The following is a 19657-nucleotide window of genomic DNA, read 5'->3' as shown; positions in this document are numbered from 1 at the left end:
TGGGTCTGGGATAGGACCCAAGAGTCTGTATTTCTAACAGGCTTCCTGCTGATGCTCAAACTGCTGGGCACTATTTTGTGTTAAAAGGTACTAAGTGTTGCGTTAGTTGCTCAGTTGTGTCTGACTCTTTGCGACCTTATAGACTGTAGCCCATCAGACTTCTCTGTCCATGGGATTCTCCAGGCAAGAATACTGGAGTGGGTTGCAATTTCCTTCTCCAAAAGGTACGAAAGTTCTTCCCAAATTTGATGTTCCAAGGCAGGTTCTCAACCTTTAGAGCATCAGAATGTCCTGGAGGGCCTGTGAAAATGCAGATTGCTAAGCCCCACCCCAGCATCGACAATCCTGCAGGCCTGGAAATGTGCATTTCTAAAGCTTCTGGTCAGGAGCCCACACTCTCTGAGATCCACTGCTCTCAGACGATGGTCCTGAGTCTGGTTATGCATGAAAATCACCTGGGAAGCTTTTATAAATGCCACTTGCCTCCTCCAGCTATCCCATATCAGGCTAACTGAATCAGAATCTCTAGGGTAAAACCAAGGTGCATTGTTGTTCAGTCACTAAGTCATGTCCGACACTTTTGCAACCCCATGGACTGCAACCCACCAGGCTCCTCTGTCCATGGGATTTCCCAGGCAAGAATACTGGAGTGGGTTGCCATTTCCTTCTCCAGGGGATCTTCCCAACCCAGAAACTGAACCCAGGTCTCCTTCATTGCAGGTGGATTCTTTACCACAGATCCCGGAAGCCCCGGGATCAAGGCATGGCTAGGTTCTAAAAGATACTCAGGTGATTCTAGTAAGTAGCCAGGGTGGGTATCCACTGCTCAGAGATGGGTGATTCTCAAAGAAGGGGTGATTTTTCTCCTCCATCTCCTCCTCCCTCCAAAGGACATTGGACAATGTCTGAAGACATTTTTGGTTGTCACACGTGGGAGCTGGGGAAAGATGTCATTGGCATTTAGTGGGTAAAAGCCAAGGCTCTAAGCATTCTAGAGTGCAAAGGACAGGACCCCATGACAAATAATTATCGGACACCAGATATCCATTGTTCCAAGATTCAGAAACCTTGTCTAGAGCGGGGTCCAGCAGAACCCCAGAATCTGCCCCAGATCTCCTGAAGCAGAAGCTACATTTTTACCAAGGTTCCCAGGTGATCCCCAAGCTGGAGAAGCACTGTCTTAGATCAGTGGCTCCCTTTAAGCTCTTCTGAATGCCCTAGAAGGCTCCTTAAAGTGCCAAGTGCTGGGCCCATGCCCAGAGTTTGTGATTCAGCATGTCTGGGGTGGGGCCCTGAATTTGCATGTGTAAAGAGTTACAACGAGGACTTCCCTGGTGGCACAGTGGATAGGAATCCGCCTGCCAATGCAGGGGACACAGGTTCGAGCCCTGATCCAGGAAGATTCCACATGCCACAGAGTAACTAAGCCTGTATGCCACAACTGAGCCCACACACTGCAACTACCAAAGTATGTGTGCCCTAGAGCCTGTGCTCTGCAACAAGAGAAGCCTGCACACTGTCAACCAAGAGTAGCCCCTGCTCACTGCAACTAGAGCAAAACCCGAGAGAGGCAACGAAGACCCAGTGCAGCCAAAAATAATTAATTAAAAAGAAAAAAAAAAAAAGATTTCCAGCGAGGCTGCGGCCAAGGCTCCCCAGAACCACAACTAAGAACTACTGCCAACAAATCCAGAGTCAGGGAAGACAGCCAAATCCCTGCCAGTTTAGCACACTGAGCATTTGCTGATTCCCAGAGTTGCTAACAAAGGAACTATGTCTGTGGGCTGAAAGACACAGAGCTGCTCTCCGCAGGACCATCCAGCCAAATGTCAACAACTCTGCTCGATGCTACAGGGCACACCCCGGCACTGAAATAGCAGGATTGCCCCGCACCTCTCTCTGCTAGCCTCCAGCTGCCTTGATCACAATCCGAGAGAGACACAAGTCACGGGAAAGCCATGAGCTGTGAAGTCAACTCAAGCAGAGAGACTGAGGCTAGATCTGTGCTGAACCAGAGAAATAGGGATGAAGAAAATCACGAAAAGCAAAACTGGGCCCTTAGGCGTCACACATGGAACACAGGTGTTTCCTTTAAAATCCACTTTATGGGGACTTCTCTAGTGGTCCAGGGGCTAAGTCTCTGTGCTCCCAATACAGGGGGCCCAGGTTCCATCTGTGATCGGGGAACTAGATCCCACGTGCTTCAACCAAGAGTTTGCATGCAGCAATTTAGGGATCCTGCATACTGCAACTAAGACTGGGTGGAGATAGATACATAAAAATTTTAAATCCACTGTATGGACATCCCCTGCTCCTCCCAAAGTAGGTGCCTCCTGAGGACTGGTGATATTTTCTTACCAACACAGGTGGCTGGTTGGCCGCTCCAGGCCTTGTTGTCCATACACCTGACTGTCTGCTCCCCTTTCAGCGTGTATCCTGGCGAGCAATAGTACTCACACTGGGAGTTAAAGTAGGCACCGTCGATGCACTTAAACCCTCCATTCACTGGCATGGCAAGGGTAGGACATCGCTTTTCTGAAAAAGAGAAAACCAGAGATTCAGCATGTCTTAGTTTTTGTCACAGAGTTTCAGAGTCCAGAAACTGAAAGCATAGGCGGAAGTTAACTGAAATAAAGCAGACAGAAGTCTGAGAAAAGATGGATGGTGTCACCAAGCAGGACACCATGGGGCCTTTGGGGAGGCAGACTTCTTCCCATATCCTCCACGCTAACTCCTCTCTGAAGACCCAGATAATAGTATCTGACGCACACTCCCTGAGTTTTTCAAATGCTAAAACCACCACCAAGTGGGCGCAATGAACTACTTGATGGCCCGAGACCCCTGGCGCCTATAATGTTAACCGCCCTGTTACCTCACCATCAACCAATCCAAGAACTGTGCATGAACTTTTCATGTACCCTGAGACCCACTCCCCCTCCACACACACACCTGGCCTTTAAACAGGCTGTGCTAAAACCCTTCGGGCAGTTGGGAGGCGGGGTGAGTTTGGGCTCGAGCCACTGATTCTCCTTGCTTTGTCCTGCAATAAACCTTTCTCTGCTCCAAACTCCGATTTGGAGTAAGATTGTGCTTCCAGGGAAGACCAGTGAAGGGTGGGGGAGGCAGGACGGGGAGAGGAGGAAGGGGGGCAAGCTGGTATCTCAGGCCAGGTGAGCCTCAGCCTGATCTCGCAGGGGAGCCCTGGAGCATGATTGACACCTGAGTCTGCCCTGCCTCCAGGCATGGTAGCTGGGCTTTCAGAATCCTTTACCCGTCAGTAGTACTGGGCAGCTAGAGGCTGCCCATGGGGGATGCTCTCCCTTTTAGGATGGAGAAAACAGTGCTCTGATGGAGCACAGCCTCTTCTTCCTTGGAGGAAGGTCAATCGACGGTACAAGTCATGAAGAGCAACTGGCAGCAGGGCATCCAGGACACCTGGGAGAAGCACACACTGTCCAGGATAGTCACCCAAACGGCATAGTTGCCTACATAGACTGGGTCACACGGCTGCAGCCCCCAACCCCAGTTTCCCCAATAGTTAAAGGCACCCATATCAACAGTGTTGTTGCAAAAGCAGCATGTATGTGAAACGATTGGTACCCAAGTGCTCCATTCATGACAGCGGTCTGGAAAAGCAACGGCACCTCAAATGTGCTTCAACCATGCTGTGCAATGTGCAGTTTCCCAAGTGAGATAGAACTTCTCAGGAAGCTCAAAGTCAGCCCCTGAAATGCACTTACAGTCTTCTCCCCGGAGGCCTGGTGCCTTTCAGGGAATGAGCATCATTCAGTGGGTAATTCTTCCCTGCCTCCCTAAGTTCTACCTCTTGGAGGAGCACTTTTCTCTACTACCAGTAGTCGAGGGCAGAGCACCACTTTTTTTTTTTTTTTTGAGAGGGAAATAAAGTTTATTAGAGTGGGAGATGCTGACAGAACAGTGGGCCAACTCAAGGGAGAACCGACGTTGAACAGAGGAACTTAGTCCACTTTTATACCCAGGGTACAAGGAGTGCGATAGGGGTCTTGTGGGTCATTTGCTGATTGGATGAGGCATGTATACTGGGTGGGGGGAAGAGTAAGGCAAATACCTTCTCCCTATGGGGCAAGAGGGAAGACAGGTTACACTGCTCAGGAGGACCTGAAATCTGTTAATAATTACAACATGGGGGAGAGAAGGACTCTAAGGGTCTGGATTTTCCGTTCCTGCCTTCCAAGGCCCTCCTTGGTTTTATCTGCTCTTTTATCCTTGGGTCACCACAGAGTCCTCACTTTGGCTCAGATAAAACTCTCTTCTATTCTATTATAGATTGTTTATTGATTATTTTCATTGACACTAGTGAGGCAAATCTTTTCTTCCCTGGTTTCTTGGCCATTTGCATTTTCTCTTTTATGTTGCACCTGGTTTTGATTTTTGCCCCTTTTTGGTAGTGTTTTCTTTTTCCATTTGCTTACTGATTTGTTGTTGTTCAGTCACTCAGTTGTGTCCAACTCTTTGTGACCCCATGGACTGCAGCATGCCAGGCTTTCCTGTCCATCACCAACTCCCAGAGCTTGTTCAAACTCATGTCCATCGAGTCGGTGATGCCATCCAGCTATCTCATCCTCTGTCCTCCCCTTCTCCTCCTGCCTTCAATGTTTCCCAGCATCAGAGTCGTTTCTAATGAGTTGGCTTTTAGCATCAGGTGGCCAAAGTATTGGAGCTTCAGCATCAGTCCTTCAATATTCACAAGTGATTTTCTTTAGGATTGACTGGTTTGATCTCCTTGAAGTCCAAGGGACTCTCAAGAGTCTTCTCCAACACCACGGTTCAAAAGCATCAATTCTTTGGTGCTCAGCTTTCTTTATAGTCCAAGTCTCACATCCATGCATGACTACTGGAAAAACCATAGCCTTGACTAGACAGACCTTTGTCAGTGAAGTAATGTCTCTGCTTTTTAATATGCTGTCTAGGTTGGTCATAGCTTTTCCTTCAAGGAGCAAGAGTCTTTTAATTTCATGGCTGCAATCACCATTTGCCTCCCATAAAGCAGGAGCTTGGAAGTGGGCCAGAGCACCATTCTTGCACTTATGCTGTGGTTTACTCCTCTGCCTGCTGTCTCTGATGCTGTTCCGTGAGACCCCTGATGGCAGATGGCCCTTGATGGTAGAATGTGTCTTGTTTCTCAATCCCCAACACCTTTCCAGGGTCCAGCACTCATTAAACAGACATAATATAGTGCAAAACAAACCTCTGTTCTCACCCCCTTTCCAAACAGACAATCACACTCCTCTGTCTGAAATGTGTCATCTTCTGCCACATTTTAGGAACACATTGGCTTCTGCTCACAAAGGAGTTTTTCTCATCACAGCCCACAAAACATTCAGTAAAAATCCTTGATCTCAGAGCAAAAGAACTTAGGCCCCAGGACTTCCCTGGCAGTCCAGGGGTTAAGACTTCACCTTCCAATGCAGGGGGTGCAGGTTCAGCCCCTGGGTGGGGAGCCAAGATCCCACGTCTTGGGGCAAAAAAACCAAAACAGAAAACAGAAGCAATACTGTAGCAAATTCAGTAAAGATGTTAAAAATGGTCCACCATCAGGTCCAGAGGCTAAGACTCCATGCTTCCAATGCAGGAGGCCCAGGTTCAATCCCTGGGAAGCAGGTCTAGTCAGGGAACTAGATCTCACATACTGCAACACAGCCAAATAAACAAAACCAAATAACGAAAAAGCCAAATAACAACAAAAATGGTCCACGTTAAAAAAAATCTTTAAAACAAATAAACAAAAGAAGAACTTTGGCCCTGATTGGCCCTGAGGTCTCCCACACGGGGCCAGGCTACTCACGCTTGCAGATGACCTTGTCCGACCACCGTTTGTTTGACTGGCAGATCACCTGGGGAGAACCCTGCAGCTCATAGCCCTTCTGGCAGCGGATGTCACACCTGGTTCCCAGGGTTGTTTTGTAGTATCCTCCTTGAGGGGCCCTGCAGTACACATCCCCGTACTTCACCTTGATGGGGGAGCACCACGGGATGTCTACAGGGAGCAGAAACAAAGGAAAAGGAGAAACAGAAAATGACATCTTCAGAAAATGTGTCTTTTTCAGTCTCGAAGTCCCTGACTGGCTGCATTCCAGATGTTGGACCTCCAAATAGTGCCCCATGTCTTATAAGGTATCTCTGGGTGGGGAGGTTATGATCACGGGACTAGGTGTCAGATATATCTAAGTATGGGTCTAGGTTCCTCCATTGGTGGCTGTGTGATATTGGACAAATTACTTAACCTCTCTGAGTGGATACTCCTAACTATGTCATAGGACTCTTATAAGGACTGAAAAAAATGCATAGTAAGCAACTAGCACAGTGTCTAGCACATAGTAAATGCTCAATGAATGCTTGTTCTTTTGAATATTTCCCTTGACTAGAGACAGAATTCTCTTGAGAGCAACTGTTACCATTATGAACTCTAACCCCAACCATCCATATATGACGGCAGGGAGTTAATAATTGGTCAATTTAGATTTTTTTTCCAAGTTTGTATCATAGTTGCTGTAAAAACACATAATCCCATCTTAATGAGTGTGGCTACAGCAACAATTTCCAGGGTTTTGCCACAGGATATAATTTGGGCTTAAAGTCACAGAACAGGGACTCCCCATTGGGAAGCAACCTCCCTTTTCAGATGTCTGCAGTTAAGCCCCCTTCAGGTAAGAGATGACACCCTTCTCCAACGGCAAAGCTCCAGGGTGTTTTGATTTCAGTCTTGTAGTTGACCAGAGTACAGCTTAGGGCGACACATACTTTAGAACTTCTCCCTGGGCCTTTAGTAGGTGCTCGCTGAAAGCCATAAAATTAGCAGGACAAGACTAGCTCCTGGAAAGTTCCTACAGTGCCCACTACACATCAGTGGGGACCAGAGACGAGCTCCCTCAAGTCTGTCGGGTTCTCCATACCCTGAACAGGTATCCCCTCCCCGCTGCCGCCATGCTCCTCACTTTCCCCCTAGCACCTGAGCTGTCAGTGAGTGAGGTTCGTGCGCCATCATGTGGCCACGCAGGAAACTCCCTATTTGACTTGTATTTCTGGCTGCTGCTCAACCATGAAAATCAACAGTCCTTCCTGTCCAGGTCTCGTGCATAGACTGTTTTCCTTTTTTTTAAACTTATGTGCTTTGACATCGCCTTTGGCTAATATTTTCATCATATTATGCTTTGCAGGCAGCTTCAAATGGGTGCTAAGGTAGAGACTCAAGCAGTATTTCCTGGACTTCCTTGGGAGAAGTGTTGTCCCAGGCTCAGTCTAGAGTTGATTAAGTTTGACCACGTGGATACAGACTTGCAGGAGCTTACACCAGGCCTCCAGCCCTTTCTGGAATGAAGTTTCCTTCCTCTGGGGTTTACACATCCAGTCTGTATGTGCTAACATTTTAAAATGAGAAAAATCTGACCCTGAAGTACAAAACAACAGACTATCTCCAGTATTTTCTTCTAAGTATAAAATAATTTTTGAACTGATTTTAAATGTTTCAGTTCTTTCTTTGGTGATGGTCCCGGTAAGCCACGAAATTAAGAGATTTCAAGATCACAGATAAATGAAAAGCCTTTGGGGGTATGTTTGCTTAGTACTGCCAAGCTGTGGATATTTCTTCTATAATCAAAAGTCCTTACCATAAATTCTGAAAAAATCCATAGATGCCACTCCAAGACTTGGAACCTATTGGTTTCTATCACTACTAGAAGTGATGTATATTTCTCCCTCCCTATTTCTGCCTTTCTTTTCTAACTGTAATAAGAAAGACCACCCACAAGGAATCTCCAAAATGTACTTAGTGTTTTAAAGCTCAAAGAAGCACTTTGTATAGTCCACAAAGGACTTCCACAGTGTTAGATCTTAAAAGTCATCTGTGGCCTTACCTCTTTGTCTTTGTCCTCTTTTCCCCGCCCCCTTTCCCTAACTCTCCCACTACTTCACTTCCTCTAAGTTCCCCTTCTGGACTGCAACGCTTCTGTGCTTCTCTAGTTCTAGCCTCTTCTCCTGCCAACTGGTCCCCTTCACTGCCCTTTTGTCACAATCTCACAGGCCAAACTGAAATCCTGGACTGAGAACTGGGCTCCAGAGAGAGCAAATGAAATCCCCAACTGGGCAGAAGGGTGATGAGGTGAGAAGGAATACGGGAGACCCAGAGGGAGGTGATGAAAACCGTGAGCTAGTAGCATATGGTACTCTTGCCTGGAAAACACCATGGATGGAGGAGCCTGGTAGGCTGCAGTCCATGGGGTCACAAAGAGTCTGACACAACTGAGCAATTTCACTTTCACTTTTCACTTTCATGCATTGGAGAAGGAAATGGCAACCCACTCCAGTGTTTTTGCCTGGAGAATCCCAGGGACGAGGGAGCCTGGTGGGCTGCCGTCTATGGGGTCACACAGAGTCGGACACGACTGAAGTGACTTAGCAGCAGCAGCAGCAGTAGCGTATGTTAGATACTGGGCAAAGTCAAGAGGACTGGGCTCATATTATCTAACTCGATCATCTCCTAGTAATTCAAAACACTTTTCAGGGACTCAGGTTCCTAACCTACACAAGTAAGGAATCAGATGAAATTATTTTAGAAGTCCCATCTATTGCATTGGACAAAATGTTCATTTGGGTTTTTCTCTAAGATGGTACAGAAAAACTTGAATGAACTTTTTGGGCAACCCAATACAATGTTTATTTTTATTCTGATCAAATTTTATACCAGTTTGAAAATGTCCAAAAAAAGTCCCATCTAGCTTTGCAGTCGTATGATTCAGATTCAAATTCAAATTATGCCTCTCTGCCCTCCTACCCATCTCACACCCACGCCTACCTCCTTACTCCTTCTGACTGATAACTTTGTGTAGTCTCTCATAATCCTTCCAGCTAAAGGCAAATCCTTTTTACATTATGGGTCCCAATCATAATTCCACAGATTTACAACCTGGAAGGGCATCCAATTCTCTACTCATTATTCACTCAAATGTTGAAAACACTCACATCCTCCAGCCTTTGGACTTTGATGTGAGGTTAGGAAGTACAGGGTCTTAGAGTAAATTAATGTCAGGCAGCAGATCCACAATGCTTAGCACACATATTGCGGTTGTCTTTTCCACAACTGTGCCCAGGACAAATGTTTAAGGCTAGCAGGTACATTACAGAATGATGGGCATATACATGTATCACAAATTCACATATTTCAGTACAACCAGGCCATTAGCAGTTTTCTTTTTTTTATTTAAGATATTCTGAGCCTTCACACAGCTAAAAAACAGTGCTGGCTACCTATCCAAAAGCTGTGCTGTTCTCAACATGTGGGGGAAAGAATCTTGTTTTTATTTTTTTTTTCAAAACGATTTTCTTTTGGATTACTTCCCAAGACAAATCTTTGGAAGGTATTTTGACATTTTAACAGCCCTGCAGCGACAGTAATGAAAAAGTCACTGAGTGACTTGAATTTGAAGTGCATGCAAATACCATGAAGTACGTGTGTATTAAATGATTCACTTTGCTGTACAGTGGAAAACAAATCAACTTCATAAATTAACTGTGCTCCAATAAAAATTAATTTTTAAAAATAATTTTTAAAATAAATGTTTAAAAAAGTGAATTAGCAAAATGTTTAAAATAGAGATTTACAGAAAGGACGCTCTTATGCTGCTTCAATTAAGACAGTTTATTTAGGAAGAGACCTAAAATTGATTCTTCTGGAAAGCTTTCTCATCTCCCTGGGCCATTGTGGAGTTCCTGGGGGTAAGCAGTATCATGTAGCAGACTGACGAACCACTAGTAAACTCTGGATGTTGAGCTAAAACATCTGGAGTTTAGACCCAAACATAATCTTTGCTAACTGTGTGAGTCTGGGCAAGTCACCTCCCCTCTCTAATCTGTGTTTTCTTCATCTGTAAATAAGCAACAATATCATATCTCTACATGTCTTCCCCCTCCCCTCCATTAGTGTGAAGACAGAATGGTATTCCAAGTAAAAGAATCAAAAGCAAGGCTTGCCACATTAAGTGTTGGTTACATTTCATATCTTCTTTCTTTTATACATTATGATTTATATCATAAATTTAATTCCAAAAACACTGAGTACATACTCTGTGCCAGACACTGTGTAGGGGCCTGAGGATCTACAACTAACCCCCTGGTGAATAATGGTTTGCCTCTAAGTTTTAGAATTTAAAAATAACTGACAATGAAAACAATTCCCTAAGAAGTATATATTCTTAAACATTTGAGGTGAATTCTAGGGCAGGCACATATTTTGGCCATCTGGTCTACCTTCCATACATCCAATGCTGTGAAGGGAGGATGAAGACTGGGAACAATGATCCAAGGGCACTACACAATGGCTCTTGTACATGTGAAGGGTCACATGGGCACGCATGTGTTTTAGGAAGATTTTTTAAAAAACTCTCAATCAATTAAGTGTTATGAATAGGAAAACCACCTTACTCCAAACAACTCATTAACAAGTCTGTGCTTTGATTGGTTAATTCCTGAGGCAATAATACAGGAGCTATGGATAGGAATAAGTATTTGTACTCACAGGTCATAAGCAAACATGGAATACAGTAGGAAACACACCTGGACATAGGTACCAGTCATTATATTAGAAAGGTTGTTCACTTGTGTAGAAAACAACTGAAGGACTTTCTCCAACCAAAGAATGGCCAGTACTACCCTGATCTTCCTATAAGTTAGATACATCATGACAGATCAGGGGAGTGCTCTTGCCAAAATATAGACAAATTTCCTGGACAAAAAGCCATGATGGAACTTTATTAAGCAATTTTATTCAAATTATTTCTCAAATGTAAAAGGAACTGGATTCAGCAAGGAATAATCTAAATTTACCTTCACTTTTCTCAGGACTCAAGTTTCAGAGAAACAACTCACTGGTAGGAAATATTTATGGACATACTTACCTGAGCCTGCATAGAAGGTTCTTGATTAGGCTTTTTATACCTGCTGGAATGGGTAGATTGCTGAAAATGTGTAGAGATGGAATTCTTTATCATTAAAGTTTCATTGGTCAACACACTTAACTCATCATTTCAGGAGCCAAGCCACACTCAGGAAGAGCACAATGAAACGAGCTTATGAAAATCAAGTTTTCTCATTCTCCATTCATCTCAGTACATTAGCAGCACTGGGTCCAGATTTGACCTTGGAAGGTTTACTCAGGATAAGTCTGGCTGTAATGTATGAATTAGGTAGAACTCATGGCTTGATTTTCACTTTCATCAGCTAGAGCTTGGCTTTGCAGAAGTAAGGATAGTAAAGAAATTGATGAGAATAAAATGACCACTGGGGTGCTGAAGGGCAGCACTTCAGAGATTTTCAAATGCTTTTAGTTTTCTTTCATTTGTTTTTTTCTGTATTTTCTTTCAAATGGGAGCATATGCATGTTACTTTTTAAACATTTTCTTTTCTGGACAGGCAATTACAAGTGAAAATGTGTTGTCTGGTCACTTTATTATAATCGGTTCTGCAGGGCAAGAGGGAAAGTTCTCCTGGCATCAGCAGGTCTTCATTAGCACATAAGCAAAGCATTCACCTTTATATTTAGCGTCTGAATACACGACTTCATCATCTTCTAGCGGTGAATCTCCAGATCCTACAATAAAAAAGAACAGAAACTGCAGCAAGAAAAGCCACACGATATGGACGAATATTTTGAAGCACTGCTTTGGCACAGTCCATGCAAGAGGGGCTATTAGAACGCAGAGCAAGAGTGAAAGCTTCTGTGGCCATTCACAAAGGGACAGGGGACCGCTCAGAGTGAACCCAGCTGGACTGAGATTGCCAGAGCCTGTCAAAAGGAGCCTGCAATGGTTTGGGAATCACCATGTGTCCACTGGAATTCTGGACTCGGGATTGAGAGCAAGTCAACTTCACTCTGAAAAGACGCCAATGAATATGAATCTCATGCCAGCAGAGACACAGTAAAATGTGTGTGACTCAGGCACAGCCCAGAGTTTCTCCAGCAGTCAAAGAAAACCTGGTGGAACTGGGTGTTTATTAAAAGAACTGGGTGTTATTTTTATTTTCTTTATAAAAATAATCTGAAAATAAGTCCATCTTGTGAAACAAACTTGGGTGGAGGATAAGGAGGCAAATCAAATGTCTTGATGACAAAAGTTCAAAGCTGCCTTAGTATCTGTAGGAAATGAGGGCTGAAATTGATGACATGGATGTTTGTTCAAAATCTCTCACCCAGGCATGGCTAAAATCAAATTTCTTGATGAATCCTGCTACCCTTGAAAACCACAACCTCAGAGAGAAAGTCTGTGTTTAATTTAAAAATTTAAACTCACTTGGAAGTTGGAACTGAATCATTTTTCAAATGTTAACTGTTGAATTTCAGTGAATGGTGATTCTTAACCTTTAGAGCAGCACCAGGCCCCAAACTTCAAAGCAATAATCTTCAATTTAGAGATCTCTCCCTCTCGTCTTTCTCTTCTGATCACTGACTGTTGAATTAGCAACATCTTGATCACACATTTACCAGCAGGGACTGCAACCATCACAGGTAAGAACATTCTCTTTTATAAGTTTATTCAAAGCTCCAAAGAGGAAAAGAGAATCGAATAATGGTCCTGCTCTACTTGTATCCTGGATGAGAGATGGTGAGTGGAAATTAAAAGTGATGAAGGCCAGACCATGTCCATTTGGAAAGGACTTTCCCAATGAGAGAAGCCCAGTTCTGCTTCAGGTTTCTTTACCTGGTCTCTGACCACCCAGACAGGTATAAAATTACATCAACTGGTCCTTATTCTGTATCAAAAAATGAACACAAAACTCTTCAGGAAAGCAATCTAGCAATGAATGAGAAGCCTATATTCAAATCCCTTGATTCAGTGATTCCCCTTCTGGGAATCTATCCCAAAGAAATAATATTAAATATAGAAAAAGAATTTGCATTTGTTGTACACCTGAAACTAACACAACACTGTAAATCAACTACACTCCAATTTTAAAAAATTAAAAGAATTTACAAAGATTTCTTTGCAACATCATTTAAAATAGAAAAAGACTATAAACTGACCAAACAGTCAATATTAAAGTTAAATAAACCAAAGTACATTTACTGGATATAATATAATGTAGTCATTATGATGTTTATAATGGGTTAAATAAAATAGAAAAGGCTTAGGTTGTAATATTAAGTGAAAAATGTGCTGTAACAAAATTATATAAATGGTATGATTTATAATAATGTAAAACAAATTCAAAACAAACAATGCATGGAAAAGAGTCTTTGATGACTGGATGCTCTTCTTTCTTCTCTTCTAAATGTTCCATTATAAACATATGTTACTTTCATAATGGAAAATAAATTTTATTTATTATTCACTTAATGCAAAGAAGTGTAGTTTCCAAAATATGTTTTGAACGGATCAGAAGCTTTTAAGAACTTACTGTCCCTCCCCTCCTACTGTGCTCCCTTCCCCCAGAATCAGAGTTGAACTGGAAGTCTTCCAGAACTGGTGAATTCTCCAACTCCATATGGCACATTTCTCAGCGTTGCGAGAGATGTCTCATATTAAGAGCAGTTCCCTCTTTCCAAGTCACCCTGGCCTCCATATAATCTATCTAGGCAGTAAGAGGATCTGCACTGATTCTTGGCTCTAAGCAGAAAAGACAACTGCCACAGGTTGGGCTCTTTGGGAGGTATAATACCTTACAAGATGGAGTTTAGTACATGCAGTGTTTATTAGGGATCCACACCTCTGAAAGGGATAAGAAGGAAGTATGTTTGGAGAGAGGGAGAAGTCAAGCTTTAAAGGCAGCCCAGTGACAGCTTCTGTGCATGCATGCGTGCTAAGTCGCTTCAGCTGTGTCCAACTCTTTGTGACCCCATGGACTGTAGCCCTTCAGGTTCCTCTGTCCATGGGATTCTTCAGGCAAGAATACTGGAGTGGGTTGCCGTGCCCTCCTCTAGGGAATCTCCCCAACCCAGGGATCGTACCCACGTCTCCTGTGGCTCCCACATTGCAGGCGGTTTCTTTACCACTGAGCCACTGGGGAAGCCTGACAGCTTCTGATGTTGGACTAAAATGGCTGTACCCTTTTATCCCTATTTCCATCAGCCATTGGATATGGCCCACCTTGAGGACATGAACTTGGGTGAAGCACTCCCAACGGCTGAGGCAAGCTCTTAAGGGACAGAAAGCTGACAGGTGTCTGAGAACAGCATTACCCCCAGCTGAGACAATCAGTCCTTTTGAAGGCACATCGGATCAATGCATGTCTGTGACCATCACAAGAACACTCGCAGAGAATCAACTGGAGATGTGTTAACTCAAAGAAGGGACCCTCCATAGAGATGGGACCAGACTGAGACCTACTGGAGAGATAGGGCACCTAGGGTGCACAGCTCCACTTTGCCAGGACAGCAGTACTCTAAGACAGAGTCATCACATGTTGTTTAATATAGTGAAAAGTTAAACACCTAACAATAGGGCATGAGCAAATTATCTTATATCAACAAACTATTTTATAGCCACTAATCAAGTCTGGAAAATATGTGTGAAATATAACTCAGCAGGAAAGCAGATACTGCAAACTATATACAGGATGAAGTATGAAACTGAATACACACACACACACACACACACATATATATGTCTTTCCAGGTGGCGCTAGTGGTAAAGAACCTGCCTGCCAGTGCAGGAGATGTAAGATGTGCAGGTTTGATCTGTGGTCAGGAAAATCCCCTGGAGGAGGGCAGAGCAACCCAGTCCAGCATTCTTGCCTGGAGAATCCCTATGGACAGAGGAGCCTGGTGGACTACAGTCCTTAGGGTTGCACAGACTCAGACACAACTGAGGTGACTTAGCATACACATATGTATATATTATATATATATATAATGACATTATATATTCTATATATATCATATAGAATATGTCATGTATTCTATATGTCACATACATATGTTAAATTTGTTATATGACACATATATATGTCAAATTTGTAATATGATAAAGTGGGATTACTAATCAGTGGGGGGAAAGGTCAATAAATATGCTGAGATTAATTGGCTATAAATCATATACAAAGAAAAATAAAAACTAAGAATCCTATCTTACGCCAAACCAAAAAATAATTTCCAAACAGTTTATAGACCTAAATTGGAAAGCCAAAATTTTGAGGAAAATGAGAAATATCTGCATAAACATGAGGTAGGGAAAGCTATCAAACAAAACTCACAGACCATAACCCATAAAGAAAAATATGGCTACATTTCACTACACAAAAATATAAAACTCCTATGCAATAAAAGACACATAAAGTTTAAAGACAAGACCCAGTCTGGGAAAAAATATTCAGAATGTATATAATGCAGAATTATTATTCAGGATATATAAAGAAGATAGTCCAATGGGAAAAAATGACAAAAATGATTAGAAGTTTTGTAGAAAAAAAAATGAACTGAATTTGAAGCAAATACCATTAGAATGTTAATATAAAAAAATCTTCAAGCTCACTGGTATTCAGGATAATATATATCAAGATACCAATTTATACTCAGGAGATTGGCAACAATTTAACTGTCAAGGCTGTCATGAAACAGACACTCGCAAGTTCCATTGGTAGAAATACAATTGTACAAGTAGGCTGGAAAAACTTTGCACTTCATTTGAAACTATCCTTCAAATCAGCCCTTCCATTTCTAGACATACGCCTCAGGAATTTTGGCATAAGGCAGGAGTAGCCATGTGCTAGAAGGTTCCCTGCAGCATTGCCATTAGTAAAAACAGATGTATACAACCATTCCTAGAAATAGATGGAGGTGTATTATTCATACGATAAGAAGCTGTAAAAGTTCAAATGAGTGAACTTGATCCACACAAAACAAGATGAAATCTCAAAACAATGTATGGTTTTAAAAAAAAGCAAGTTGTATGATAAATACAGCATGAGATTAAGTATACAAAATTTTTAAATGCAGAATATAATACAATATGTTTTCTAGAGATATGCGCTAAAATGGATTGGAAAGATATACATCAACTTTATATTAATGGCTTCCTCAGGGCAGGGAGGAAGGAGAAGAAAGCCAAATGCATACACGAGGAGCCACTGATGTCTCAGTTCTTATAAAATATCTGAAGTAAATGTGGGAAAATATTAACATCAGTTGAATATAGATTGTGAATACTTTGCTTATATTTGAAATATTTGCCATGTTTTAAAAGGAAGAGAGGGAGAGAGAAAAGGAGGGAGAAAAGAAAGAAATGGGAAAGGGGGCTGAAAGAATACACCATAAACCTCCATGTTGGAGCAGCAGAATTAGAGTGAAAATTTCCATTCTTTTTTTTTCCTTTCATGTTTTCTTCATTGAGCATATCATTATGTAAAATTTGTAAATACATATATGCATGTATATATATGATAACTCCATATATAAGTTTTCTCCATTTGCCTTCACCTGCACACATAACTCCCACAGGGAGCCTTGACCCTGCCTCCAGGGGTGTCAGGGATAAACCACATGCATTGTTAAACCACACATTCAACTTAAGATGACAAGCTCAACTCTGGTGTCATTTGAAAAGTGGTAGATGTTTGCCTAGAGAAAGGAGCCCTCTAGGTTACACCATGAGACAAGTCTTTATAATGAGCTAAAAGGAGATATAAGGATGGTTTGCATCATCACCCACAAGAAAGCAGTCTCCCGGGCACAGTAAAGCAGCTCTTCTGTTCATTGGTTTCTTTGGATAGGTACTCAAACCTGAAACCAGGCATTCTCACTACTGATTTTACTTAGAGACCGCAAGGCAGACAGTTCAGAAGATGTCAATTCAGAATCCTGGCAGAGATTACTTTGATTAGTAACTCACTTATAATGGTACATCCACCTCCATTTAGACTGTGCATACATGCTCAGTCCTGTCCAACTCTTTGTGACCCCATGGACTGTAGCTCGCCAGGCGTCTCTGTCCATGGGATTTCCCAGGCAAGAATACTATAGTGGGTTGCCATGTCCTCCTCCAGGGGATCTTCCCGACCCAGGGATAAAACTTGCTTCTCCTGTGTCCCCTGCACTGGCAGGCAAATTCTTTACTACAGTGCCACCTGGGAAGCCCCATTTAGATTACAACCCACTAATTAATCTCTTTCTACCTTGAGCCATGATGACTGTAAGTCAGAAATTCCTCTTTGCCAATAAATGTTGCAGAGATAGGCAAGAAAGCTGGCATTGGCAGATGACAACCACAAAGAAGTCTGCTTAAGGAGAACAAGGTTTATGGGAAAGACTTTCTCCCTGATAAAGGAAAGAAGCCACAGAGAGAAGATAATTTTGCCCTCGTTTCTCTTTTCCTTCTTTGGGAGCGACTGTGTAAGGATAAATACCTAAAGCTATAGCAGCCACTTTGTAACCATGAGATAAGATGTCTCAGGACTTAAGATTTTCAGCTGAAGATGGTACAGTGGAAGGATAAAAAGAATATGGGGTCTGTGATGACTATATTGGCCTACTAAATCAACCCTAGACATCTTACCTCTATACTTCACGTCTGTTGTTGTTTAGTCGCTCAGTTGAATCCGACTCTTTGCAATCCCATGGACTGTAGCATGCCAGGCTCCTCTGTGCATGAGATTTTCTAAACAAGAATACTGGAGTAGGTTGCCATTCCCTACTTTTTGCTAGGTCAATACTAAATGCCCTTTCAATTTAAACTGCTATGAATAGCATTGTTTGTTACTTGCAAGCTGAATGCATTCAAACTGATTCACAAATGAACAGGGAATTTACTGCCTATTATTGATAAGAGATCAGAGAAAACAAAATAAATGGATATTCCCCCAAATTCCCAGTTTATATTCAGCCTAAACTCATATATCAACTTCTATAAAAAATGATGACCAGTCTACAAAATGGTTGTCATAAAGGATATAGTAAGATCAAAGTGAAAGTGAAAGTCACTTAGTTGTATCCAACTCTTTGTGACCCCATGGACTATATATAGTCCATGGAATTCTCCAGGCCAGAATATTGGAGTGGGTAGCCTTTCCCTTCTCCAGAGGATCTTCCCAACCCAGGGATCAAACCCAGGTCTCCCACATTGCAGGTGGATTCTTTACCAGCTGAGCCACAAGGGAAGCCCAAGAATACTGGAGTGGGTAGCCTATGCCTTCTCCAGTGGATCTTCCTGACCCAGGAATCGAACCAGGGTCTCCTGCATTGCAGGCAGATTCTTTACCAACTGAGCTATCAGGGAAGCCCCCTGACTAATTATGTTCAGAAGATGGTACTCACTAAAGCTTACTAAAATAGCAAAGGAGATTCACACATATTAGAAAAAGATTTTCCACAGGGTTAAAATAGAAAGGAATAGAGAGAGAGAGAGAGAGGTTGGCAGGGAGAGAGGGAGGTTTCCTAGCAAACTGTTCTTTATTTACAAAAGGCTGTTCCCTTTAGAATTCTGGTTAATTGAGGTTTTATTATGGCAACTATTAATAAGTCCTCATATGGTTCACATGACCACTCTTTGGAAAAAATGCTTCAGTGCTTCTTCCACACAAATACAAATTCTACACTGGCTCAGAAATCAGAAACTCGGTGCTCGGTGCCATGTCCAATTCTGTCCCTTAGCCATACCTGGAGCCAATTCCATTTATAATTCTGCTGTCCTTGCAGAAACTTCATCTAAATTAACAGATTTGCAAAGAAGTAGTCACTCCTTTTTTATGAAGTTCAAAGAAGGGTCTTCCTGGCCTGTTAGGTAGTTAATATCATTGAGTCAACAAACTCATTTTTAAGAAATATCTATCATACGTATTAGAATTACACCAGGAATTTAGATTTAAAAGGCTACTAGAGTGCTCATCGCCCCAAAATTTTTTTTCACTGTGACAGTGGGGAATACAGGGAGCATTCAAGACCAATGGAAGAAGTGGCCAATCTGCTAAACCATATTCCTTTATTGACTGTGATACATGATGCAAGTTGACAGATTTGCTGGTTCTGTGTTAAAGTTTTAGTTCAAAGGGTTGGGTTTATTTTTTTAACTTCTTTTGAAGACAGCTATACATTCTTAATGTTTTGTCAGAACTTTTTGTTTTCTCATCATCTTTATTCTAAATATAATTTTATTATCAGAAGTCATCATATTTAATAGTAAATATAAATTTCATCATCAAGTGTAGGCTGAAAGTCAATGGGAAAATCAAATTCAGTTTGCAGTAGAGATTCTTATCTGAGGCCCTGGCCTCCTAGAGGATCAGTGGAAGGGCTTTGCGGGAGTCCGTGAACCTCTTGTAATTGGACATACTGTCTGGTACATGAATATACTTTCTGGGGAGAAGTTGCTAACTTTTAGTACATTTAATAAGGTTTTGAGCTGATGCTGCGATGGAATAAGACTTTTAGGGACCTTGGGAGGGGGTGAGTATATTTTACATGTGGCAAGGACATGGATCATTGGGTGCCAGAGGGTAGACTGTGACATGCAACCTCCAAGTGATCCCTTATCTCCAGGAACTCACTCCTTTGTATAACTCCCTCCTTTAAAATGTGGAATGGAATTATTGACTTTGCTTCTAATGAAAAGAATATGGCAGAAGGGATGTCATATCTCTTCTGAGGTGGACTTATAAAAAGACTGTGGTTTCCATTTGGACATGCTCTCAGTTATTTCTT

The 19657-nt window shown here is 42.3% G+C and overlaps 1 protein-coding gene across 2 annotated transcripts in view; it reads right to left on the bottom strand.

Annotated features, from left to right (window-relative positions):
• Positions 1 to 19657, bottom strand: part of SRPX (sushi repeat containing protein X-linked) — a 141587-nt gene that overhangs the window by 70448 nt on the left and 51482 nt on the right. The window contains 3 exon segments of one of the 2 annotated variants that reach the window (NM_001040489.1): positions 2359 to 2535; positions 5825 to 6016; positions 11561 to 11620. In NM_001040489.1, coding sequence (NP_001035579.1) covers positions 2359 to 2535; positions 5825 to 6016; positions 11561 to 11620 — 429 coding nt within the window. 2 annotated transcript variants of the gene reach the window in all.

This window comes from Bos taurus, chromosome X (assembly GCF_002263795.3).
Source record: "Bos taurus isolate L1 Dominette 01449 registration number 42190680 breed Hereford chromosome X, ARS-UCD2.0, whole genome shotgun sequence".
In the NCBI taxonomy this organism is placed as follows: domain Eukaryota; kingdom Metazoa; phylum Chordata; class Mammalia; order Artiodactyla; family Bovidae; genus Bos; species Bos taurus.
The sequence above is the reverse complement of the archived record's forward strand: the minus strand, read 5'-3'. Positions and strand labels throughout refer to the sequence as shown.